Genomic DNA, 26,891 nt, shown 5'->3' with positions numbered 1-26,891 from the left:
CCTTGCAACCACCCTGCGGAGGGCTGGGTGATGAAGATGGTGACGATGGTGATGAGTCTTATCTTCATAAGCGAGAACTTGGAGAATAAAGGACATTTTTTGCGTGTGGTAGAATCTGAAGCTCGGGTAGTTAGACTCCAGTGCCCACACTTTTAACCACTAACGTCATCCCTCACTAATCTCAGTCCTAATAGTGTCCTGCTTTGCCCTGCTAAGCCCTCACTAAAACACCTTTTTCCATTCCCTCCACTGCAGTGCCTTTTCATCAACGTGGAGTCTCCCGAGCCTCCCTCCCTGGGCTGAAGCCCACTCTGTTCACAGTAAAGAACAAGGTGCTAAGTCACTCCGTTCACTAGTTTATTGAGATTTGGGGAGCTCCTTCCCCAAGAGACACCACAGTGCAAAAGGGACGCTACCTCCCGCCCCATAGGACCATCTTCCATCTCAACAGTCAGGGGTGCCTTCCTTTGGTCAGGATTCTCACCGAATATCCACTGGAAGCAGCTCCCCAAACCCGCCCCCATTTCTTCTCCTTTCTTTCCCCCAGAAAAACACAAAACCAAAGGGAGCACTCTTGGGAGAGGACGATTGTGAGTGTGGACCGAGGGTGGTCCATGAGCGCAAAGGAGAGGCTGGAGAGTGCGAGCGGAAACCAAGTGTGACAAAGAGAGGATGTGGGCAGCCACACCAAACATGAATTGGGGAAAAGTGCATAACAGTGGCCAGGGTGGGTGCATATGACTCTGTTAGAAGAACAGAATGATTTTAAGGTGCAGAAAGAAGAGGGTACGCGAGGCACCATGAGGGCACACAGGGAAAGTGCATGGATAAGCTTGGATGTGTGCACACAGGGAAGACATGCTAGACAAATGGCACACGCCCACCCACACATGCCCTCACGAGGACACACCCATGACCATGAGAGGGGCACACACAGCCCTGAGGGAAGGGAATACAATGGAGCACATGCGGCCACAGGAAGGGTGGAGAAAGCACGTGTGAAACGCGTGTGCACACAGGAGCCTGTGCAGTGGGAACGAGCAGGGGAGGGGAGGATGAATGTGTGTCTGGCAGAGAGGAGAATGTGAGCCTTGGCAACAAGAATGAGTGCCCTGCAGAAGCAAAATTCAAGAGGAACAAAACTTGTGGATGTGTGGAGGGGCAAGTGGGTTGGAAGGAGATTAGGATGGTGCGAGAAATGGCCAGGCCCTGTTAGGGTAGAGAGAGCACTCTGGGGAGACCCCTGCTGGATGGGAGCAGAGCACAAAGGCAAGGGAGCTGTGGGGTTGCCGTGGCAACGAGACAGAGGAAAAGAAAAGGGTGTACGTAGTGAGGCTGCTGAGGAGCCAGTGAGTGAGAAGCTTCAGGCCAGGTACAAACTAGGTTATGAAGTAGAGATAGAAAATCATACGAACGAATGAGAGAACAGGGCCTGGCTCCGGGAGTACTGGAGACCCAGAAAACCCCGGGGCTTGCAGAGGGGCAGGTATTTACAAGAGGTGGGACGGAGTAGTGTTCTTCCCACCTGGGGCTGGTATCCCCTGCTTCCTCCCAACCCCCTCCCCTTCTCCCTCTCCCTCTCCCTCCGCCTATTGGCCTGTCTCCCCTTACACCGCCCTCACTTGTAAAGCAAGTGGACTCGACTCCCATCACAGCTAAGCCGGTCGGGGGGCTCAGGGGGCCCCCTGGGCAGGGCCCCCGAGGGGTCTGGGGGTGTCGGAGGGTGACGCCGGGAGCGGAGCTGCTGCCGGGACTGGAGCTGATGGCGCAGTTCAGAGACTCGCTCCTCTTTCTGGAGGAAGAAAACAATTGGGAGACTGGGAGACAGGAAGTCAGGAAGGGCTGGGGGAGGGAAAGAGAGGCAGAGGAAACTGTGTGGGAGACGCAGGGGCGGACTGGCAGAAGAAAGTAACGCGAGGCATGGGGGAAAGAACAGGGAGAGCCGAAAGAATACAGTGGGGCACCAGGTGACGGAAAGAGATCAGGGAGACACAGGGGCTGGGGGGAGGGGACACAGGTCCGTGCACACAGCTTCCAGTAACTCACGCACAGATTGGTGTTAACCCAGCTTGAGCACCCCCCAGCCTGACACTGCGCTGGCCTCTAGCTACAGCGGGGGCACAGTGGACACCCTGGGGACCTGCCCAGACCCCTCTCACTGGAGGGTACACTCAAGGCCCGCAGCCAGCCACCCCCAGCCCAGGGCCACCCCCTCGGCTCCTCCGCAGGTGAAGCCAACCGTGCAGCTGTGCTCCAGAGCCGCCCCCACCTGCCCCCACCTGCCGAGGCTAGCACCCGATTTTACCTGAGGCCAGCGCCACCCTTTCCCCTTCCCTGTCCCCCTCCGCTCACTCCCTGGCCGCTTGTCTCCTGAGACCCTCCCTTGGTAAACCACAGGCTCCGGAAGGCTGATCTCAGACTCTGCCTCCAGAAGCCGGACCTGAGACGTGGGCCTCCCCGACCCGCCACCAGCCCTGCCTTCACCGCACACCTCAGCAATGATCTTCTCCAGTTCACGGTTCTCCTTCTCCAACAGCCGGGACTTCTCCTCCTCGTTGTTGTTGGTTGAGGACCCCGTCTTCATGGTGTCCTGCGCCTCTGACTGCCACTCCCCTCGGGTAATCAGCCTGCGCATCTGGGGGTGGAGGTTAGGGGCATGGATGGCTGAGCAGGGACTGTGTCAGTGCTTAGCTGACGCTGGCTTGCAGTTGAAAAGAACGAAAACAAGAGGAACAAGCTGGGCCCGAAACAAGGGATAAAGTGGGAGGAGGGGACATGCGACGAAGGCGTGGAGGGGACACGGGCTGGAGAGGGTAGGAGGACACCCAGAACCACACCTTGGGCACGAAGAGCACAACCAGGGTGATATACGAGGAGAAAACTATGGCGAGAGAGGCAAAGGCGAAGGCCGCATCCTGCTGGCTGGACAGGATCATGGTGACCGGAGCCGTGATGAGACACAGGACCTGGGGGCAGAACATGTTTGGGGTCGCAGATCTGCCGGCTCAGACAAGAGCCGAGGTCTTTCCCCGGGAGAGAGTCTATGGTGACAGGTTCCTGGGGAAGTTTCCATTTGAAAAGGACCCAAAGTCAGGATCGTCCTCAACCCAAGGTTGAGAAGAATGCCAAACAAACTGTTCCAACCCAGCTTCAGCTCTAGGTCAACCCCTCCCTCAAGGCAGGAGCTCCCAGGACCTCTATACACACATCAGAGTCCCCGAGAGCCAGTCCCTGGGCATCCCTGACAGGAAATCTCGACCCAGATTCCAGCCTGTGAACCACAGACAAGTAATTTCACCTGTTTCTGCTTCCTCATCTATCTAGTGGGGATGCTAATATCCACTTCACTGGGTGGCTGTATGAAGATTAATGTGTGCTTTATAGACTGTAAAGTGCTTAACAAATCCGAGACATTAAAAAACGTTTGAAGACCTCCACCCAGCTGACCCCACATCTGGCACCTGATTCGTCCCAGGCCACTCCACCTGGGTTGCTATAGTCCGTCCCCAGGGTCGATGCCAGGGGTCCGGGGAGCTCACCGCCACATTGTAGATGGCCATGCCCACAGCCCGGTGGTCGTTGATCTTCTCGGTGGACACACTCTTGGTCTCATAAGCAAGAAAGATACCCAGCAGCAGCAGGAGCCCCTTGTAGCCATAGAAAATGCCTAGGATGGCAGGAGAGGGTCACGCGGGCGACCAGACCTTCAGGCTGCACTCACTCCCCTGCTCTCTGTGCTCTCCACCTGCTGTTACTCCTCCTGGTCGCCCCACAAGGAAAAGGGGGCCTCCTCTCCAATCCACCCGTTCTGACCTAGCACACCCCTCCCTGTCCGCTGCCCCCACTGTCCACCCAACTCGCCCCGACCTCACTCACACAGTGTCTCACTCCCTTATTCTCCAGGTGGGAAGACGGCTTTCCACACTGAGGGTAGGTTTGCCATTTGTGCTCATAGGTCAGAGGGATGCTAAAAAGGCCAAAGGGGGCCTGACCCCTCACAGCCCCGGTCTTACTTCAGGGAGCTGACCAGACAGAGATGGTGTCAGGTCTGGAGATGAGGGTGAGGCATCATCACTGATCCCTCTGATGAATCCAAGCTCTGCCTCATCTCTGCGTTAGACCTAAGCTCCTCACGCAAAAGACCAACTCTCCCCATTCTCAGAAAAGATTAGTGCAATGACAAACAGGAGGCCATTCGCACTGGGTGCACGTGAGCTCTCTGCCTTTTTCCAAAGACACTTCTCCCTCCAAAGCTACTGTCCCTGCCCCACCCCACCCCCTGCCTTAGTGGCATCTTCCCCCACGTCCCACACACCAAGCCATGTATTCATCTTCTTGGAGCTGCAGTGCTCCAGCTGGGGCAAAATAGACACGTCGATATCTTCCTTCGGTTCCTCCTTGGCAAAAGTCTAAGGGAGAGACAGGGCCACAGGAAAGACGGTTGCCATCCTCCCCTTCCCACCTCTGCTCAATCCCTGACTCCCAACTCTGCCCCCTCTTTCTGATGAGATCCTCAATTCTGATGCCAGATCCCGGGAGCATTTGCCTAAACACCTTAAAAGTGCTTGTTCCCCCACTTTCCATGATATCTGAAGTCTGCACATCCTGCCAGCTCCCCACCACTTCTTTTCTTCAGAGGAATCCAGAGCCTCTGGTGCAGCTCCCTCCAGGAAGGAGGTAGAGCTGCTGAGAGGCACTGGGCTGGAAAACACCTCCCACGAGCGGCTCTTCTCCTCAAGACCACATGCAGCGCCGGAGCCCCCCTCGGCCTCCTGACCACAGGGCCTTCTCCCAAGCGGTACCTCAATGGTCCGGTGCAAAGGGTCCACGATCTGCCAGATGGCGAGGGTGAGGACGTCCATGCCCACCAGCAGGCCCACCGTGGCATATAGCTTCCAGGGCTCCAGGGTCTGGGTGAACACACGGAGTACAGGCGTGTTGGGGTGGGGGTCCTCCAAACCCCGAGAGCCAAGGCGCTAGGGACCGAGGCATCGGAAGCAGCTCACCTTCCTCCACTCCTTCTTTTCCTCCTTCTTTGTGAAGACCGTGTGGACCCACCAGATCTTGGTGAACATGGAGCCGTAGCCCAGGCTAAAGCCCAGACCCAGGAGCCAGAGGCGGGCCTAGGAAAGGAGAGAGGGCAGGAAAGAACAGGGCGGGGCAACAGGTGGGACTGTGCCAGGATGGGGCAGGCTGTAGGAGGGGACAGATGACAAGGAAGGCAGGACGCAGCCGGTAGGGGGGCCGGGGGGAAGGGGAGCAGCGGGGTGGTGGCGAGTCTCCCTACCTTTCACAAATTCCTCCCATCCACCTTTGCTACTTTGCCACCTGGGTGATCGTGCTAAAAGACTGGGTTTTAGTCACTTCTGACTGCTCTCCAGTGCCTACAGGTGAACACCTCCTGATGTGTTCACAGCCTGAACACCTCCAGATGTGGCAAGAGGCCTTTCACAACACGGTCCCACCTAAATTCCCAGGCTCATCTCCCCCCAGGCCCTCACCTGCCCCGTGCTCCAGCCCTGCTGAACTGCTCATTTGCTCGCCCTCACCCTTGAGTCTTTGCTACCCATAGGATGCTCCCTCTGCTCCTGGAGTAACCATCCTTTATTTCTCCAGCTGACAAAATCCCCTGCATCCTTCACTATTCAAATGCCGCCTTTGGTGAGGTCCGCCCAGCTACTCTCACAGTGAGCTGCTTTCTCTTTGCTCCCACAGCAGAAGCATCTCATATGTCACTGCAGCTAATTGTCTGCTCTCCCACTGCATTAGGTCTCACCGGGGACAGAGAGCCTCTGAGGAACTGTAGGTGTATGTGTGCACAAATGCCATGTGTGTGATCAGGACAGGCACAGGGCAGAGGAGAAAGGAGCAAGGAGGGGCAGGGAAAAGGGTGGGTGTTTCCCACCAGCATAAGAGAGAACCAAACCAATACTGTTGCTGAAGCAGCCCCAGAACCTTCCACGTACCAAGAGTCCCACAAGGCCTCCTCCCTGTGTGAGAGTGGTCCCTTCCCCCAGCTCTCCTTGCTGTTGGTTCAGATCCCCGCCTCCGTCCTTCCGAACCACAACTAAGGCTCCCACGGGAAGTCCCCAGTTCTTGTTCTCAGCCCCCATGCCACAGACAGGCCACCATTGTCCAAGGGTTCTCTATGCAAGACCCCCTTCCTTCGCCTTCGATACCTTCCCCCTCTTCTCTGCAAGACATGCCATGGCAACCTTGGAACTGACAAGTGAGCTCCAGAATGAAAACTTCTGGAGGCACAGAAAGAAGGGACGGAGCCAGACAGAGACCAGAGGGGCGATGCCAGGAGAAGGAACTGGGACAAGGGTCAGGGAAAGACAAGGAGAAGGACAGGCAGGGGATGGCGCATCACAGAAGGCACTCCTGAGGGGCCGGGAGAGCCATGCTCCGCAAGGGACCTGCCACCCCCTCCTCACCTGGCAGACGAAGGGGAACTGGCTCCTCCCGATGTGGTAACCATCCAGCCCGAGGGGGAAGACGGCAGCTAACGCCAGAGAGCAGCCCACAGCAGTCAGATTATTCAGGTTGGGCTGTGAGTTCTGGATGTAACTAGGGCAGAGGCAGAGGCAGAGGGTGGGAGAGGGAGAAGAGCAGAATTACCCCTCCTCTCCAGGGAGGCTCAGCTCCCCAAACGCCCTACAAGGGCCTGACCCCAACCTCAGGGCCGCGGGCAGAGGAAGGCAGGTTTGGAGCAGGCAGCGGAGCCTCGAGAGACAAAGCCAGCTGGGTCGTGGCGGGGCTGCAGAGGGCTTCCTGCACGGGACCCCGCCACACACAATCTATTAGAGCCGTACACTGTGCTACCCGGTCCCAAAGGCTTTTTTTTTTTTTTCCCCGTTAGTTGCTTTGGAGCAAGGATGGGAGTTATAGCTGGTTTCTCCTTTTTTGTTCCCATTGGTCACTGGGAAAGCAATAATTCAGAGTGGAAACCTCAAGGATACACAGCCTCAGAAGCTACACAGTTTCCTTCTCACTCCCTTCAAGCAAATGACTGTTATCTTGGAGAAGCAGAAAGGACAGGGAAATGTCAGAAGAGAAACTTACCGGACATGGGAGTTATAGATGTTAAAGGACAGACAGACAACAGCTAGGACAATGCCCAGGCTGGAGAGAACGGATACGGAGATAAAGAGTTTCTGTGACAGGAAGCGGAACGTCTTGATGACCAAGGTCTGGTCAGCTGGGGGGGACCCTCCTGCATGGCACAGGGGAGGGGGACGAGAAAGGAGGGAGGACAAAGGGATGAAGGTGGGACGGGAGAAAGGGAAGAAGGACAAAGCTGCTGATGGGCACCCAGGTCTTAGCTCTGAGGACAGGAGACCCTAACTGCCCTGAATAGGGGCCGCTGCAGGTCAAATGCTCTTTGATGCTGGGGCTCTTAGGAAACAATCAGAAATGAGACTAGAAGATGGAGCTAGAAGCTGAGCTGTATCACTGAAGTTGTAGTCTTTTTTTTTTTTTCGTTACTGTTTGTTCTTTGTGTTTTTCTGTCTTTCTTGTGGCAAAGGAAAACAGAGGGGAAAGAAGGGGATACTGAGAAATAAATGGTATGAGGTCTCTTACAACTCAAATCCAAAGCTGCAAAAGACAATCATAGAACCATGAAGCTAAAGTCCCTCAAAGTACCGAGTCTGGCCTCCTAACCTCAGGAGGAAATTTTTTTCAAAAATGGATCCATGATTTTACTGCTGTCGGGGCGATATTCCCAAAGGTGTTTTTCAGTTATTATTAAAGGGAAGCTCAAACTTGTCAAAGAGTTCAAAAAAAGGAAAAAAAAAAAAAGACTAATTTCAATTTGCTTAGCTTTTTTTAAAAAAAGCGTAATTTAGGCCATGAAGCATTTATAGCAATACAGACACTGTCCTAAATTCAAATTATAAAAAAAATTTCCAAACTCCAGCAGTACTGAGAACTACTAGATTTCAGCTGGGCAGGGCAGATGGCAGCTGTCTTCCACGGCTGTGTCTCCCCTCCCTCCTCAAGATGCCAAACCTTTGTTTGATCAATAGAGCCCTCCTTTCGCCCACCTCGAGTATCTTTCCCACTTCCTATCATTTAGCTCACCAAGCACACAAAGAACATAATTGCTTCCTTTTTCTCTTTAAAAAGCACATTTCAGCAGAAGACAATTCAATGAGGTTTTGCAGCCTCTCCTACAGTTTAAGCAACCATTTTCCTATCAAAGCTGAAGAGGCAACTCTAGGATTAAAGTAGCTGGTTTAGATACCTCAAGTCACCAGAACATCTGGGAAACCCAAATGGAGTTTCCATTTCCCACCCCCTGCCTCTAATCCCCAGTCATCCCAGCAAGGTACTATTTTTAAGAGTGCATTGCTACCAACCGCCTATTCCCTCTCCAAATACACCAGTCTCCCCTACCCACGTCTTGGTGGTTTTATTCCCTTTCTCTGAAACCCAGCCCCTGGCCCATCTCCCGGCATATTTCAACCTAATGGCACCTACCACCCCACACTCATTCAAACACCATTTTTCTGAATTGTTCAGAGGGGCTGAAGGAAAGTATAAACAGGATCCACTTACCAATCCACTTATCCGTTTTGGACCAGGAAAGGTCATCCTTGGTGCTGTCATAATAGCCAATCTTCTTGTAGCTGCCACCTGGATGGACGATCATAGGAGTGACCACAGGTAGGTGAAGAGCCGATCCCAGGCATTCTCAACCTCCCACTTCCCTAAAGTAGTTCTCCATGGCCGTATCTGATTTTCCCTTCACCTGAGCCCCTGAAGGATACTTGGGAGGACCTGGGGGTCACTTGAATCAGCAATCTGACTTAAAAGCACTATAGGGTGGATTCCAAGGCAACGCAAACAAATAAGAGTATCTTATATGCTTAAAGCCCTTCAGTGAAGAAGGCTGTACAGTATGTCTGCCACCCATTCCACAGGCTCACACCTCAGCAAGATGTCTCTCACTGTGATTCTGGCTTCTAAACCTTTCAACGTGTTTCTGCTTATTCCCCCCTCTCATGATAGACAGAATCACAGGATCTATTTTCCCAGAGGCTTTCATTTTAATTTTAGAAATTTCTCTTCCGTTGACTTGGCTTCTAATTCCTTAGACAAGTTGCATCTGCCTCTTAAAAAGCCACGAAGTGAAATTCAGTCACTCCTAAGATTTCTAGAGCTGCCCCAGTTACCATAACTCTCCCTTCTAAAGCCAATTCACACCCCTTTGACCATGACTGAAGTCTATTCCCTCTTGTCCTGGTTACAAAGAAGATCTGACAGGGTGTGGGAGGTGGGGGGAAGGAAAGAAAGAAACTTTTCACAGGAGGCCAAGAAATGGTTCTTTTGGCCCTGCTCTAAGAGGCTGAGATGGGGGTGGAGTTGAAAAACGAATTCAGAAGTTTTGCAAATACGTGAAGTGCGCTAAGGTATAAGAAAATATCATCTAGAAAAGCCAAACTATACTCACTACAGAAAAATTAGAAATAATTATTTACAAATCAAGGAAATGCAATGGATTCCCTTTAAAAATAGAAGGTTTCCCCGATTCGGCTTTTCCTGAGTCCATGAGTGTGCCACAAACAATTCATGAACCCCTCAACTCAAGCCACCGAAGGGAAATCTTTCAAATCAAAATGGGGGCCACTGGGGAAGGAGAGTGGCTGTTTTCAATCTGCATGCACAACCACTGCAACTCAGAGAAACCCACCCATAGCTAAGCTTTTTATTATCATTATTATTATTATTACTATTATTATTATTTAGAAGCTTGATGAAAACAATTAGAGGAGCGGGCAGGAGGTAGGGAGGCACGAAGGCAATCTTTTGATGTCTCCTCCTGGTGTTCTCCTCCCAGACGGTGCCCTAGCCCGGCCCCAGCCTGGCCCCCGACCTCCCCGTTCCCTCACCCCCCTGTGCTCACCCTGTAGCTGCTCGATGAGCGTCCACGCCATCCGAGAGCCACTGGCATCAAACACCACATGGCCCTGAGGGGGAGAAACATGTGGAGGAAGGCAAAGTGATAAAAGCAAGAGCAAAAAAGAACATCAGGAACTCTTTGAATCCTTATGTTTTTGATGTAATCGAGCTTCTGAATGAATTCTATTTATGGCATTTGCCTGCATATAGGACATACCCCAGATGCCTATACCCTAGATTTTAGAAACATTATTCTTTTGAAAAGAAGCTTCACCCAGGAGATTTGAATGGGAAAAATCCCCAGATAGAGCACCAGGGGACCTGGCTTCTGGCTGTGTGACCCGAGAAAGCCACCAAATCCCTCTGGACGCTGTTTTCCCCCACTTTAAAAGGAATAAGTAGATGATCTTTCACGCTGTTTCCTCTTTTAAAATCCTATAATTTTCATCTGACTCATAAATATCGGGACTGAAGAGAAGTGAGGGGAGAGGTTGAAAGAAACGGAATATACCATTTCCCTTCTAGCCTTCCACGGGGCTTTCTGGTTTGGGGGCTCCTACTTCCCTGGTCTGAGACCGATTATTGCAGAGAGGTAACTGAGAAAGACAGAACGCATGTCTCCAGGAGAAGGAGCTGGGAGGGGTCTCTCTGGATGGGAGGACAGAGGCAAGTGAGGGGCTGCTGTAACTCACGGAAACACCCTCGAAGGACGAGGAGTTCATTGCCCGGTAGATTTGGTCTGTTATGGTCTGGTTGTTGTAGTTGAAGTCTTCCAGGCGCACTCCTGAACGGCCACCCCCTCCAGACGTCTTGTTCAGGGCCAATGCCAAGGCCCAGATGGCATCATAGGCCAGGGGTGCCTCCTGGAAGCCTCCCGTCTCCTCAGGGTGTCTTTTTAGTCGTTTGGTCAGTTTCTCCACAAACTCCTGGGACGTCTGGGGAGGGAAGAACAGGAGGAAAGGATTGGAGTGGGGGTGGGCTTCTGATTCTGCTCCGGCACTTCGACTTGAAAGGATGGTTTGCATGCACGTTGTCAGATTGAGAGTATGTACATTCAACATCTTTAACTATACCCACGTGTCTGTCTCAGATCAGAAGCTACTAGACTAGAGCAGGAGTTAGCTGGGTCCGATGGCCTTAGTGTGCGCAGCTGCTAGCTCAGAACTGCAAGCAGAGAAGTTTAATAAATAGATGCTCTGCATAGTGAACAGCAAAGGACAGAAAGCAGAGAGGGCAAAGCAAAGACCTGGCTACGCCAGTGACCGGTGGCAGCGTTGGTGTTCTGTCAGCCTTCAGACTTTCCCAATAGAGCTGACGCAGGAACTAACAGCTCCTCCAATTCTGAAAGAGCCCGGAAAAGGTGACACCACAGCCTTCCTCACTCTGTCAACCAGGAAGATTTTTCTTTAGCATGCTAACTTCCTGCCAACCTCGCGTGCTTTCAGTTCACTGTCTCTTGGAGGGTTTTCAGAAGACTTGGGACTGCAGGAACACCCTTCACACATTTGAAGTCAATTATTCAATCCTTACCCACACCCTTCCCAACCCTCCGTCTTTTTTTTCCAAGAAAGCTAAAAAGAATAATAGCTCCTTTAGCTCTGTCATGAAATGGATCAAGAGACCTGAATTTCTATACCTGGCAGTAACATTGTTTAGCTAAATGACTGTAAGTAAATTGCTTCCGTTTTTGGAAATGTCTTCCATATAATGGGGAAAATCACTTCTGCCCTTCTTTATCTCCCAGAAACTGTACGAGGAAAGGTTCAGTGGCCACCTCTTGGCACGGCACAGGTAATACACAGGGGCGTTACACAACTCTGTTTAGATTTGGAATTTATTAATATACAAACATACTCTAATGAAGAAGTCCTCTTAATTCTTTTGTTGAAATGTTTCATTAATATCACCACTCCTTAAACAGAATAATGTTAATCATAATAATAGCTAACATTTATATGGCCTTACATATATCAACTTATTAAATTCTCAAATAATCCAATGAGGTAAATACTATTATATGCCCATTTTAGAAAGAGATAAGGAGACTAAGACACAGAACAGTTTCACTTGCCTGAGGTTATACTGCTAGTGGAAGAGCTGGGATTTAAACCCATTCAAAGTCCATACTCTTCCAACTACCCTACACTGTCTCTGTAAGCTGAAATGTCTCTCTCCGAGAGCACCCGTTGACAGACATTAGATAGCCTGAGACTTTCTGAGTCATGCTTCAGCCTCCAAGTCCATCCGACCTTCAGTTCAAAGTAAACACTGCATCCAAAAATCACCCAGATGGGAAGAGAATCATCTGTTCCGCATGTCACCGTCCCCTGCCCAGATCCATACTCTCTGCTGGCTCCAGGTCACCACCACTAACACACTTGGCCACTGGGGGCACCACTGTCCCCACCCATGACTAAAATTACCAAAAAATCTCTCCCCTTTGGGTCAGCAAAGATGGTTGTAAATTTTCAAATGCAAATGTTACAAGGCGGCTTAAGGAAAACTGAACACAAATTCTGCAACCCATAGAAATTAGTGAACTGACCAAGTACAAATTTGTGACCCTAAATTTTTAACAGCCCTGTCTGGCTGTCTCTCTGCATGAGAATAGGTGCCCAATGGTGATCTAAAATGTGTATCCTGAGGTAGATTTTTATTTTCTATCATACCCAGGTCTGACGGGACCTCTGTCCCAATCAGAATCTACTGACAATCTTACCCCCAGGTGTGCTGCCTCGTACCTGATCTCTAGTACAGCTCCAACCCAGAGCTACTTTTCTCCGAAACCACTCTAATCCACTCTCCCGTATCTGGCTCCTAAAAACTCTTTCTCTAGACCAGAGTTTCTCAATCTCTGCACTGTTGCCATTTTGAGCGGGATAATCTTTTGTTGTAGGGACGATCCTATGCATTGCAGGTTGATTAGAAGCATTCCTGGCCTACTCATTAGATACCAGTTGTGACAACCAAAATTGTCCCTAAACATTGCAACCTCTGATTGAAAACCCCCGCCCTAAGCGTCCCCAAAGTGTGTTCCCCAGACCAGTAGCATCTACATCCCCAGGGAGCCCGTTGAAATGTGAAGTCCCTGTCCCCACCCCAGACCCACTGAATCAGAACTTCCAAGGGAAAAGCCCAGTTGTGGTTCTGACAGAAGCTAAAGTTTGAGAACTACTTATCTAAACATAAGGCCATCCTTACAGAGTGAAGGCAACTCTGCTTCTTTTCTAAATCTCCTTGACTCTGGGCCATAGACTCGACCCTTGCTTCTGGTCCACTTCTCTTGGTCCTATTTGATTCATCTACAGCCTCTTCTCTAGTCAATTGTTAAGATGGCATCTACCCTCTGAAAACTCTTGGCCTCTTCACCTGGCATTTTAGGCTACTGAGCAGGCCTAGCAGTAGCTCTAGACCTCAAAGGCAGACACCATCTCTAGAGATGAAGAGCCAGAAAGAGACCCTTCAGCTCATCCTGTTCAAAAGCCCAGAAGTCCCCCTATACCCCCAACCAAATCCTTGTGTCCTACCAGGAGCTCCTCTAGTTCCCTGCTATGGGGCAGAAGCCACTATTGGCAGGTCCTGGGCTCAGGGTACCAACAAGCCGTTCTGGCTTTGATTACCAGCTCCTCTACCTCCACAGGTTCTCAGGGACAACTCACTTCTCAGGTGCTCTACAGGGAAGTGATCTTGCAGAATTTTTCCATCGTATTTTTCAACCAAGATCCCTTGGAAATGTCCCAGGACAGTATCCATGATCAGAGTACCTGTGGCAACTGACCTTTCCATCACAATCCACGGCAGAATAAAATTCCTGGATTTTATTTCTCCCTTGCTCAAAAACTGTCATCTGCTAAACAGTGTTAGCTGATAAAAGTACAAGCTTGTTAGTGAGACTTCAGGGTTTTCCATGGGAGGTGATAGAGCAGAGGGTTTGGAGTTAGATTCAACTAGAATTCAATTCCAGCTTCACCACTCAGTAGCTGGTGACCTGCAATAAATCACTTAACCTCTCTGAGTCTCAATTTCCTGGTCTATAAAATGGAAATGAAAAGTCTACATCAGAGTATTGCAATGAGGATCACTGAAATCATGTATCTAAGCTCCTGGTTTTATTACTACAACTGATTATTACTACAACATTTAACAAATAAGATATTAGGGTGGCTTTACAGTCATTCACTCGCCCCTAGCATGCTCTCCAAAGCAGGTATTCCAGACCTGGGGCTACACTTGGAATAGTAAGCAGACACATAGGTTGCCCTTATCAAGCTCACCCAAGATTCTCGTACTCTTTAAGATGCAGTGCAGAGCAAGAAAGCGGTCTCCCCGCCACACCACACCCTACTCACTTGTGCCCCTCACCTGTAGGCTGATTCCCACACCAGAGTGTGTCTTTTAGCTCCAGGTCTGTCACTAACCAGCTATCTGGGGCTAACTGGTTTCAAAAGTCCCTTCTACTTCTAAAATTCTAAAAGAGAATCATTAAAAAAGCATCAGAAGCCAAGCTAACTGAGTATCAGTCAGGAGTGAATATTAAGCAACTCTAAAGTGCTCTGAAGTCACCAAGAAAATAAAACGAATTTTTGCCCAGGAACAGCGCTCCTATAAAGGTGTGCTTGCAGATGCAGCATCTATATTGTCATTAACGCCTCTCCCTCATTTGACTTCTTGCCGACTGCTCCTTATTTCCAAGGTAACAGCTCTGCAACTCATCAGGGGCCCACTGAACACACCACTCTCATAACTCTCTCTTTTCTGCCCACGGAAGTCACAGCAGAGGTGGAATCCACAGGAAACGCGATGCAAACAAGTTCTGGGTAGGCAGAGGCCCCTTGCCTTCCTAGACCTCCAAACTCCATACCTGTTCCCCTCACCTAAGAGACCCCTTCAGTCCCCTCCATCTGCCCAGGTGCCAGCTTCCAAGTCCTCACACACTCACCATGTTGGAAATGCTGCGGGTGTTGGCAGGGTTCAGCATGACAATCTCAGTGGTGATGTGGCCCTCCACCGCCTCGGTCATCTCGTCCACTGTGCAGTTGATGGACGGGTCATAGATCTTGAACCAATTGTCGGCATACCACCCGATGAGGAACCAGACGTACTTCTTCCCGAAGAGCCGCTCCTTGTACACCTGAATGCAGAGGAGGAGGGGGGCTGGGTCTTTGTTTTGTTTCTTTGTCTTATCTCACTTGACACTATGCAGCCTCTTCAGATTCAGAGAAGAGCAGAGAATTGAAACAAGAAATCTACAAGTCTGGGGGTAGTAGGGAAGGCTGGACTCCTCCTCCTTCTAAGTGCCTCCCCAGTCTCTATTTTAAGTGGTCTTTTCCAGCCAGGCAGGGAAGATGGGATTCACAGGCTCCTCCATAAACACAAAGCGATAGGAAAATAAGACCTGGAGAGAGTGTCACATGTGTGAGAAGACAAAGTGTGGAGTCAGAGCCAACAGATAGGGATTTCGTATTAATCCTCACCTCCGATCATTCGTTCAGAGATGCAGAGGGGACAGCCCAGGAGACACCCAAGGCAAAGAGCCCACCCAGTGCCCCTCCATCCTCAGATTCCAACTCCACCTCACAAAAAACTTTCCGGGCTTCGGTCTCATAGAAAAGTCCCACGATGATCCGGGCGTCTTGGCGCTACAGAATGGAGAGAGAACAGAGCTTCTGAGGGACGCCGGAAGGGACTAAGCCAAGCACTTTCACAGCTTTGATTTCCTGTCCCTAAGTGCTTAGTGCAGGGTTCTGTTCAATGGGTAGTAGATAAATGTCAGCCAGAAGATGGAGCTAAACTTCCCCAGGAGATGCTATTGCCTCACAGAATCGAAATTATGTGGCATGATGCAGGTGTTAGCTAATGCTACAACGGTAATAAATTGCAATAGATTAATGTACCAAATCAACACATTGTACTTTTTTTTTTTTTTTTGGCCGTGCAGGCATGTGGGATCTTGTGGGACCTTAGTTCCCTGACCAGGGATCAAAACCACGCCCCCTGCAGTGGGAGCACTGGAAGCGCGGAGTCTTAACCCCTGAACCTCCGGGGAGGTTCCAACACGTTGTACTTCTTAAACTTACGCAATGTCATATGTCAATTATACCTCAATACCAAAAAAAAAACAAAAAACAAAACCTGTCCCTGCGTGACTCTCCTTTCCAACCCACCACTGTTTTCCCCACCCAGACCCTTGCAGGCTGGGCCCATCACCCCCTGCCATCCCACCTTAAGGTTTTTGACGGGCACAGCTGGATCTGAGAAGAAACTCTGACGGAAAGTAATCTCGATTCCAGCCTCCTTTACCCGTTCCTCCAGGTCGTCCAGAGTCTTGGGTGGCGATGAGGAGCAAATAGAAAAGACACAGGGTGCACAAAGGAGTAAAGACCGGAGGTAGTACAGAGGGCTGCGTTCTCAGAGCAAAGGAAGAGACGTTCTGAACCTCCCTTCAACAGCCCTGTCCCCGGTGGGGAGAGTTCGAAGGAAAGCATCTGGAGTCTTAAGATGTAGCTTCCAGCTGGGAAGGTGCTTGGTGAGCCCCTCCTGAGGATCTGTGCCCAGGGAAGTCACCCCATCACCCCACTCCTACCTGACAGCCAAAATGGGGGAAAGGAAAAGAGAGGAACCAGAAAAGACGAGGCAGGGTCTAGTACAGGCAGGATGATGTCAACCTCAAGAGGCAAGTGGGCAGACAGGCAAAGGCTCAGAGAATGTCCTGAGTCACTGAGAGAAGGTTGGGGGGAGGATTAAAGAGCCACTGAACACGAGAGTGAATAGAGGACCCAAAGAACAGAACTAAAGAGAGGGAGCAGACTGTCTTCTCTGGGTACAGAGCCAGGTGTTTCCTTTCTTCCCCCACAAGTCTCCCTCTTCCCCTCCACCTCTCCTTGCATGTCCGCATCTCTGAATCAATTACCAGACCATGTACATGCATGCGTCTGTCTGCCTCTTTCTTCTCTCTTCTCTCCTTCTCCCTCCGTCCTCCCTCTCTCTTCCCTCTCTTCTCTTCACACACGCCCACCACCTCCCCTTGAGTGCCTCTGGAATCTACTACTTCCACAGGTTCTTATCTCATATTCTCTCCCTTATCATGCCTCAACTTTAGAGTGAACCTACTTTAATAGAACTGGGTCACTTGGAATCTCTCTGTCTGCGGGACAGAGCCTCAAAGCAGGAAGAAAAAAAAAAAATCCTAAAACCAGAAAGTTGGAGAGGGTCCCAGAAACTCAACTTGTTCATTCCTCCGGCTACAGGAAGAACATGCACTTAACCCACTCGGAATGTGGGGTTTTGATAAAGAATCAAGGTCTTTGCCCCCCCAATGAATCCCGTGTCACATCTCTCTGTGCTGGGATTTGAGCAAAGGCTCCCTTCACCCTGTGCCTCCTCACCGAGGTGAAGACCTCAGTGGTCTGCTGGATGGTGGCGATCTTCTTCCAGCCCCACTTTTCGAAGAGTTTCACCCGGGTAGGATTATGGAGTGTGGCTGACGGGTGAGTTCGGAAGAACGTAGGAAAGCGTTGCCGGTTTGACAGGGCCGGTGAACTGGAGCCATAGGAAAGCTACGAGAGATGGGGACAGGATGGCATGTTTACGGCAGCCTCACTAAGAGCTGCCGAGAATTCCTTCAACCCCTCCCCGCCTCTGGGATTCTCTCACTCTATCCAAGTCTCCCTACCTCTGCCCAAGGAAAAGTGATTCTCAAAAGCCCCCTCCATCAGGGTGCCCTTTCACTGAGCTGACTTCCACTCCTTCTGATGGAGAGCAGGTCATCTGCAGCCCTGGCAGGCCAGTGTTGCTAGGAGGCCAACTAGCTCAGGTCTGCAAAGGACTCTATCTCGGAAGTGGGCCCGCTGTGGTCTGCAATACCCGCCCTCTTTAGTACAGCCCAGGGGACAGCCCCACCTTCTGGCCCCCAGGGCCTTGCTTACCACAATGAGGTTCCACATCCTGGCAGCCTCGGCCACGAGCGTGGACACGGAGCTGCAGCCAGGCATGAGGATGATCTTGATAGGGTCATTGTAGAGTAGCTCGTACAGGTACTTGGTGGCTTGGCCTGGGTCACACTGAACGAGGAGGAAGGGGATGAGGGAAGCTCCCCCAGGGCTCCTACCCTCCCTGCAACACCTACTCTTTTCTTTTCCCCCAACAACCTAGTTACTTCCCCCACTACCTATCCCTCTGCTGAAACCCTTTTGTCATTATCACCATTTCTTCTCCTTCCTGAGTCTCCTTTCCCCTCATTCGTGAAACACCCTTCTCTGTCTTCCACCTGGCGCCTTACCCACATCCTCTCCTGCACACCCCCCATCAGTGTGTATGCAAACACTGCCTTCCCTCCTTTCAGCGCATCCTCAGACATCCCCTAGCCTACCTTCGCTCCATCACCCCGCCCCCTTTCCCCAGGTTTCTATGCTCCAAACATCTGTGAGTAGAAAAGAGTCTGCAGGAATATGAATAAATTTTTCCTCAAGTCCCCAGACAGCCTCCTTAAAGCCATATTATGAAGAGTCCTCCCTCACCTCTGCAAACTCCCTCTCCCACCTACTATTTTTTCTCCCTCTTCTTTTTTCAGGGCTAGAGATAAATAAACAGGAGAGAACAGGGACAGGACCACCAGGGGGTCCTGGCTCAGCGGATCCATGTCCTCCTGCTGGGCTCTGACATTTGACGGGTGCATTAGAAAAAAAAGACATTCAGGGGCAAAAGGGGGTGGGGAGAAACAAGGATGAGGGAAGAGCTGGGGAGAATAAATAGAATGGGATGCTCAAGAAACCAGATGCTTTTAGGGGTGCCTGAAAGAGAAGAATGGAGCTGGGAAAGGAAACAAGGCGCTTAGAAGCTGCTGGAGCCCCAAACGAAGTGGGGAAGAAATGGAAGCCAGTGGGGAGCCAGGGCAGAGGGGACAGACAGGAGACAGAGGGGACTGGGGAGGGTGATATGGGGGTGGGGGGCAAGCAGAAGGAAATAAAGAAGGCCCCCTAGGGCCTGCTCGCTTCCCACTGAGGCCTGACATTTGGGACACGGTGGGAAGTTGGAGAAGGGGGAGCCAGGGGAGGCTGGCCCAAAGAACCAGCTCCCTGCTGCCCGCCCACCCACACCCCTGCTAAGGGCAGCGCTCAGTGTCTGCTCCACTGCGCGTTTGGAAGGTTCTGCATCCCTCCCACTTGGGCATCTTTGTGTATCTTTACCATTCTCACGTCCCACCTTCCCGCATCTAACACTCCAGATCCTGCCCCCAGCTTCTCCCTAGGGCCCTCTGTGGCCCTCTCTTTCTTGTCTGAAGAGAAGGTTAATAGAAACAATGAGGACAGATAAGAACACATAAGATACAGGCAAACAGGGCAATGTACACTACTCCAGTGTCTCTCCTGTCTCCTCATTCCTTCCCGACCTTCTCTTACACCCCTTTCCCCTTCCACGCCCTATTCATCACCGCACATCCCTTGCGCCGCGTGATTCTCACCCCCTCTCCAATAGACTTCCTCCGCTGCTGCTCTCGCAAGGAGCAAGGATCCGGATTTGCAGGCAGGAAACGACACTTTCCAGTTTGTCTGCCTTTCCATCTCCCCCTCGCTGCCTCTGCTATTTTCTCTTCCAGCCCCCCTTCTCTTGGGTCCCCATCTGCTCCCCAACACCTCCAGGGAATCACCTGTCATGGTGCATGAGTTTCAGCTCACACCCAGGGCTCCCCTAGCTCCCTTCAATCCCCTGTTCTAAAGCCTGCACCCATCCCTCCCTGTCCCACTCCCCATACTCCCCCCAACCCCCGTAGCCAGTTACCTCTCTTGCTCTCCTAAGCTTGACTCCTCCACGGGATCTGACCCTCTTTCTCTTCCTGCCTCTCCTACCCTAACTAATTCTTTTGCTGTGCCCTGCGGCCCTTCCTATAGGCATCCTGGGGTTAGCTTCATGGGATTTTGACTGGAAAAAGTGCAGATCCTTGGGACTCATCCCTGACCAAGGATTTAGAACCTGTATTTTTAACAAACTCCTCTGGGGATGCTTAGGTACACTGAAGTTTGAGAATCACTGTAAAAGCATCAGAAGGGATTCAGAGCTCCCTAAGAGTCCTTGTGCCGTCTTCTCCCCAAGCGCCCTATCTTCAACCCCGCTTCTGCCCGCACCTTCCTCACATACCTATATCTAGGTGTAGATTGCTGTTCTAAAGAACGAATATAAATCCTCAGTCCACCCCAGGTGTTAGATCACCAAGGGCTCCCCTCTGTACTCTTTCACTCTTCCCCAATCCCTTAAGTCTCCGGGGCCTCCTATGAGAGAAGATAGATTTGAGGTCCCAAATCGCCTTCCTTCCACGTGCCACATCCTTCCCCCATACTCCCAATCATTCATGTAGGGGATAGGGGTGGGAAAGGAATCTTGCAGGACTATCCCCTACTACCCCTGGACCCAAATTTTCTTACTTTCCCCCCCTCCCTCTTCCCCACCCCCTAACCCTACATCCCATTTCCCTTCTCACATCTCAGAGGCCACAGTGCTGCAGGGAAGACACTTAGGAGCCGAGTTCCACATGATGCCCCAGGGTCTCTCCCCAGGGTCTCTCCCCAGGGTCTCTCGCTGTCCCCAGCCCTCCTCCTGGTGGTCCCCCTTCCCCACTGCCATTCTTTCCTGTTCTCTTTCTCTTCCTTGCGTCCCGACTCTTCACCATCCCCATGCTCTGCGGGGGCTCCTGTGTGGACCTGTAATCACATCATTTTCCTAGTGCCTCTGCCCATCCCTTGACCATTAGCCTTCCCCAACCATAATATGCCATATAGTCCCACAATCCAGGAATCTGCGACAGGGCTGGGGATGAAGGGATGAGAAAGAGTCAGGTAGGGACCACAGCTACCTTGCTGTTTGTTGTGATAAATAAACTAGAGCGCTCAAGTCCCTCCAAATTTTGCTCATTGGGTCCCTATTCCTTCCAGCTCCGACCTGCTGCCAAGATTTACCTTGTTACCATGGTAAATGTAAACCCCAGATCCAGCTCCCGCCTCATTCCCTCCATCCCCCAACCCATCCCAGGGTTAGTTTACTCTCTGGAGGAACTGGATCAGCTCATACCCCAAACCCATCCCCAGTTTCTCCAACCACCCGGCACTTCCAAGGGTCTCCAGGAGCAGAAGGGTCAGCCTTGCAGCGTGATTAACCACCTTGAACCCCTAGACCCTCATCTTGAACCTCCAGCCCTTGAGACTCTCCCCGAGCTCGCGCACCCCCAGCCTGTCTTCTGCTAGTCACACATGGGAGGGGTCTGCCTGGCAACCCCAGGAGCGACTCACGCTAAGGTACATGCAGCTGGCCCCCTGCCCCCCACCTCCCACCCACTCCCATGTCCGGGGCTACCTTGCTGTCGTGGTGGATGAGCTTGAGCTCATAGTCCGGCAGGATGTCCCTGCGGCTGTTCACGTCCTCCAGCGCCATCTCCACCGCGGGCTGGCAGGCCTGGCCCCCCGGCCAGCCCCCGCTCATGGGAAACAGCGCCCCGATGTACACCGCGCGCCGTTCTGAGGAGGGGTGCGGGGGGACCCGCGGGTGAGGCCGCGGGAGATGAGGGGAGTGGGAGGCCCACACCGGAGCCACCCCCGCCGCCATCACCACCAGGAGCGGCAGTGGCCACCCCAGCCGGGGAGAGGGGAGCCCCGGACCCATGGCAGGGGGCGGGGGTGGCTGCTGGGGGAGGAGGAGGAGCTCAGGGGGGACACTTCTCCCGGGGAGGGCTGCTGAAGGGATGTCGGGGAAGCGCCTCCATCCCTGGTTTTGTGCGGAGGAGGGGGACAGGGCCTCGGGGAAGCAGGGGAGGTTGGCTTCGTACGGCCCCCACGGCTCTAGCTCCCGCCACCGCCACCGCCACCGCGGACTCTCCTCGCGGACTGACTGACCGACCGAGGGGAGGAGGAGGAGGGAGATGCAGGGCTGGGAGGGGGCTCTGACGTCAAGGGCGGCGCGCGGCAGCCGGGGTGGGGGGGCAGAGTTAGGGAGGGAGGAAGCGGGCGGGGATGGAGGCGAGCGCCGCTGTGGGAACCACAGTGTGAGAGGAGGGGAGGAGAGGGAGGATGCGACCCCTAGGGTGAAAGAGATGGACGAGGAAGGGAAGGATCCCACCTAAGGGAACATTGGTGGAGGAACGAGGCGAAGGGGCGTGCCGGGAGGGCGGGGTGGGCGGAGGCAGCCGCGGGAGGCTGAAGCCAAGAGAGGCGAGCGATGGAGAAGGGGAGGACGAGAGTGGGACGCGAGAGAAAAGGGGCTGGCGCCTAAGCGTCTTAATGGGGGTGTGAATAGCTGGGGTGAAGGACTGAGGGTGGTGAGGGAGAGGGCGATGGGAAAGGTTTTGGAGAGAGAGGGAGAGCTGGGTGGGGAAGAGGGAGGGCCGTGGTACAGGGGGAGGTGATGGGGGTAGAGGAAGGGAACACGGGGCTCGGTGGACAGAGGCTGAGAAAGGGTGGTGGGAGAAGGAACTGAGATAAAAGAGAAGGGGAAGGGCGTAGGGAAGGAAAGGATGTGGGGAGGAGCTGAAGGAGGGAGAGTGAGGCCTGGCAATGGGTGAGATGGCTGGGCCAGGCTGATGGAGTCAGCAGGTGAAATCCTAGGAAGGGGGCAGGCAGGGAAAGGTTCCAGAGAAGGTCGGAAGGAACCCCACAGGGGAGGACGAGGTGGAAGCTCCGGGTCTCCCAGCACTCTGCCGCCCCCTGCTGGGGCTCTGCCATTAGGCCGAAGCGGAGTCTGGGAGGAGGCGGAGCCGAGGGGCGTGCAGCCAAGCGGGGAGATGGGAGGGACCGCAGCCTCGCAGAAAACCGGGACTGGAGGCTGGAAACAGGTAGGGAAAGAAAGGGCCAGCCGCGTACTGGGGTGGGTGGGGGAAGGTGGGGGAGGAATGGGAAGGATGAGAACTCATAGCCTAGGGGCAGAATCCCTGGGGGTGGAGGGTGAAGAGTGAAGGGTAAGGGGATTGCTGTGCACGCGATGAGGGTTTCCGATCTCACCTGAGTGTGGCGTTCGATTCACTGGCAGCAGGAAAGACGGGGATCAGAGAAGAGTTACCAGTGGTGCCCAGCTTCCCAGGCCTGATCCCCAGCCCCCTCCCACACCTGTCCATGCCGAAGAAGACCGGGGTGGGGGGGGGGAGCAGAAGCCTGCGTTTCTGAGGGGAAGGTGCCTGGGGATAAGAGCAAGGTGGGGCTGTGGGTCAGGACTTGTTGGTTTTCTTTTATTGCTCATAGGACAACAGAATTTGAGACAGGTGTGCCAAGAGCTAAAACATGGGCAGATCCTGGTTTTGTGGAGCCTAAATATTATAAAATTTGGGGGTCTCTCTTTAAGTGAAAAAATTACAAATGCAATTGATTTGAAACTATTGCTGTTAAAATATCTTACTTTTGCAATTTTTACAAAAACCTATGACCATGTGAACACATTATTAGAACCTTCTACATTATTCGAGCACAAGAAGAGGCCTGTGTAAGTGAGGAACCCTGGAGCTTAAACTTCATTAGCTTCGTAGTAAATCCACCCCTGGCTGGGAGTCCCACTTTCCAGAATGGAATGGTAAACTACAAGCAGAATAATTAAGTGAGGAAAGCCAGGTCCAAGGATCTTGAAAGGTAGAGTGTCTACAAAGGTAGAGGAAGCATGAAGTATGCCTGCATCCCAGGAGAGAAGACTGCAGAGGGAGAATCTGGGTGCCCAGGAAAGGGGGAAGTTCGCAGAACTAGATGAAAAAAGGGGGTGGTGGACACAAGACGGATTCCCTTGGGGAATGATGGAGGTTGTCCAGGAGGTATAGAAAAGGACTGTCCTCTTCCCACCCCATCCCTTGGTTGTCCTTAATACTCTGACAATTCTGCCCCCACTTTTAAGTCTTTTAAATTTTTACCCTGATAATTTTCCACCCCGGATAGTCTTTTCAATATTATTGATTTTTCTAAATATGATATATGATTTATTGCTGAGTCTTTACAATAATTCAGGTATATAATGAAGGGAGAGGGATCAATTCTAGAAGAAGGTTATGCATAGAAAGTTCTAAGTTTCGAGAAAGGAACTGAGGCTGGGGAAAACTGGAGTAGTTAAACCTTAAGAAGGGTGATGGAGGGAGAGATTCACAGGAAAGGAGAAAATGTGAGACCCAAGGATTGGGAGCACGGGGAAGATATTAAAAAAGAGAAAGGTAAAGGAAGGAAGCCACCAGCATAGATAAAGTGGACACGGGGGACTGCAGCAGCAAGTTTGAGGCAGGTGGATGGAGGAAAGTGTTAAGCATTCACCTCTGCCTCCCCCATGCCCCCCATTTTGTATAGCACCCTATGTTTCCCCACCATCCATTCCCACCCCACTCCCATCCTCTGACAAGCGTCCTCATCTGCTGCATGCAGGCAGCTGTTCCCCTCACCCTGGCAGTGGGGCTTGGGGGTGCTCCACTGGCCCTGACTACAGATGCTCCGGGAGCTGCCCACCAGATGGAAGTCGGAGTCACACCGGAAATCCACCCGGGCTCCGTCCAGAGCTGGGAGGTCCCCACCCGTCAGGAAAACCTTCCCATTTTCCAGGGTCAAATAAGACTTGGAGCAGATTCGGACTGTGGAGACAGGAAAATAGAGACAGGCGAGTTGGAGAAGACTCCTTCCCCCTAGGGAGCAGGGAGGGGGCTCAGATTTGAGTTTGGGTCCACAAGCGTCCTACTCTGCAGGAAAGCAGGTGTTAAAAGGATTAGCTTCTCTATAGCCGCCACTCCTCCCTTAACCCTGTAAGCATCCACGCATTCCAAAAAACAGAAAAAGAAAAGAAAAAGCATTTCCATCCTAGGAACCCGAGATGGAGCTATAAGCACATAAAATGGGACCTCTTCAGAGTCAGCTACAGTGGGCGGTTCTTTGGCTTTGAAATGTGTGGCTGTATGTAACTTTAGATGCACAGTCAGATTTGCCTTATTATCGTTGGCTTATACTCATGTTAAACTGGGTTTTAGTTTGGGGGTATATGGTCTCTCCGTTAGAGACAAGTATTTGAAAATGTGATGAAATCATTTTAGAATATTTTTGCATAATCTGCCACTAATAATCCTCAAAGAGACTAACTCACAAGATGAATAACCAAGTTATTTTCTCAAATGGGCAGTGGCCTAATGAAGGGAGGATGAAATAAAATGCGCAGGCTGCTAACTTTGCTGCCTGCAACTGCACACAGCAAAGCCCCTCTTCCATAGTAGTTGTTCAATAAATGTACTTGTGAATTTAGTTACACTGGATTTACAGTGCTGACTTGCAAGCAATGATGCTAAGTTTGAGACAGGAAGAAGAATTCGCTTGAAGAGGAGAGGGGCTTTGAGAGGCTACTCACCACAGCGGCTGGGTGTGTCCATATCTGTCCAGGAGCCGTTGGCCAGGCACTTGCGGACCTTGGGCCCCACGACCTCGCGCTCCCCCCGGCACACATACTCAATCTCATAGTCCACGGGCAGGAAGTTGATAGCCTTCACCTGGTCTCGAGTCAGGCCCCTGTACCTGATGCCCCCTTCCCAGGGCGGGTGTATGATCTGGCAACCTGAGGGGGTGAGTCCAGAGGCAGGCGGAAAGAGAGGGATGGTGGGGAAAAAGGAAAAGGCAGAGTCAACAGCGGGAGGCAGGGGAGGGTAGGGCGTGGTCAACGGGCAGGTGGAGGACAAAGGGGATGGGATGAGGTGCGAGAGGATGAGAGTGGGGAGGGGTACAGACCCTGGGCGGAAGGACACAACGGAATGAGCCAGGGTCAAGGAGCTCACAAGTGGGAAGGGAAGGGTGCTGGTTGGGGTAATGGAGAAAAGTAACTAAGAAATCGTGAAAGGGTATGCTATGTGAGTGAGTTTGCTAAGAAAGGCTAAAGGAGAATCTGAGTTGAATTAGCATGGGGGGGGGGTCTTACAAGGCCACCTGGGCAGCAAGGTGGGACCATGGAAAAGGCGGAACTGAGGTAGCAATGGGGGGCCCAGAAAGAGGGGCGGGGCTGAGGGAATAATGCGGGGTCACAGAAAGGGGGCCTAGTGTGGTAACCGGGGGCCAGAGAAACGGGTGCTGGGTAGTAATGCGGGGTGATGGAAAAGAGGTCAGGAGTAGTAAAGTGGGGCCGAGGAGACGGGGCTGCCAGGCCGGGATACTACGTAGGGCCGACGGGATAGTAGAGGGGATGTGAGGAAAGGGGGAGTGGAGTGGAGGTTTTTTCCTCCCGACCCTCCTCCCCGCGAATCCGGGCTCCTCGCCGGCCAGGGTCTCTCCTCCTCTTTCACCTCCCCCAAACCCCACCCCCGTCTCTCCTTCCCCGGGGCAGCGGCGGCCGCGGGAGCGGGGAGCCGGGAGGGAAGGAGGCGGCGCCGGGGACCGGGGAAAGCTCCCGGGCGGAGGGAAGAAGGAGGGTGCGGGAGGAGACAGGGCGGGGGGAGACCGGGGAGAGGGCACCTCCCACAACCCGAGCCCCGGGAGCCGCCCGGATCCCAGCCCCGCCCTGGACCGCCCACAGCGCCGGGGGGCGGGCGGCAGGGGAGCGGAGCTGCGAGGTAGGGGAGAGGGACGCCGGTGCACAAGCACACACGCGCGGGGACCCGCAGGCTAGACCACTGGAAGCTGAGGTGGGGGCGAGGGTGCCCGAGCCAAAGGTCGAGGAGCTGGCGCTGAGACAGGGAATCTGGGATGCAGGTGGAGAAAGACGGCTGCACAAAGAGAAGGCAGCCCTGGTTCGGGGTGAGACGAGAGAGGCAGAGGCCGAGGGCCAGGAAGAGAACGAGACGGGTGGGAGAGAAAGGAGAAGCCAGGGTCAGACAGGGGATGGGCGGGGAGGGGAGGGGGTGAAGGCCGGGAGCCGCCTCAGCGCGACAGGAGTTGGGTGGAGAAGACAGAGCTGGAGACCAGAGCTGCTCCGTGGGTCCAGCAGCAATGCTACTCGCCTGCTTCGGGGAGGGAAGGCGGAGAGAGGATTGGAAGCAAAAGATGGAGAGGGTAGCATCAAGGAGAGAAATTGAA

At 52.6% G+C, this 26,891-nt stretch overlaps 1 protein-coding gene across 2 annotated transcripts; it reads right to left on the bottom strand.

The window, feature by feature from the left end:
• Positions 1-343: 343 nt before the first annotated feature.
• Positions 344-25,439, bottom strand: GABBR1 (gamma-aminobutyric acid type B receptor subunit 1). Of its 2 annotated transcripts, XM_024764332.1 has the most exons (21): positions 25,240-25,439; positions 24,293-24,478; positions 22,887-22,907; positions 21,250-21,410; positions 17,832-17,966; positions 17,292-17,462; positions 16,129-16,230; positions 15,480-15,545; positions 14,846-15,037; positions 10,599-10,841; positions 9,911-9,974; positions 8,563-8,640; positions 7,066-7,216; positions 6,438-6,570; positions 5,007-5,123; positions 4,803-4,910; positions 4,316-4,409; positions 3,540-3,667; positions 2,838-2,966; positions 2,492-2,635; positions 344-1,792 (listed from the first exon to the last, which is right to left on the bottom strand). In XM_024764332.1, the coding sequence occupies exons 1-21, from the start codon at positions 25,259-25,261 to the stop codon at positions 1,619-1,621; spliced, it is 2,619 nt and encodes an 872-aa protein (XP_024620100.1). In that variant the 5' UTR covers positions 25,262-25,439; the 3' UTR covers positions 344-1,618. The 2 variants fall into 2 exon arrangements, with proteins under 2 accessions (XP_024620100.1, XP_024620101.1); XM_024764333.1 differs by lacking the exon at positions 24,293-24,478 and having other exon boundaries at positions 25,240-25,426.
• Positions 25,440-26,891: the final 1,452 nt, after the last annotated feature.

This window comes from Neophocaena asiaeorientalis, unplaced genomic scaffold (genome assembly GCF_003031525.2).
Source record: "Neophocaena asiaeorientalis asiaeorientalis breed wild unplaced genomic scaffold, Neophocaena_asiaeorientalis_V1.1 scaffold239, whole genome shotgun sequence".
Taxonomy (NCBI): Eukaryota; Metazoa; Chordata; class Mammalia; order Artiodactyla; family Phocoenidae; genus Neophocaena; species Neophocaena asiaeorientalis.
This window is presented reverse-complemented; position numbering and strand designations above follow the sequence as displayed.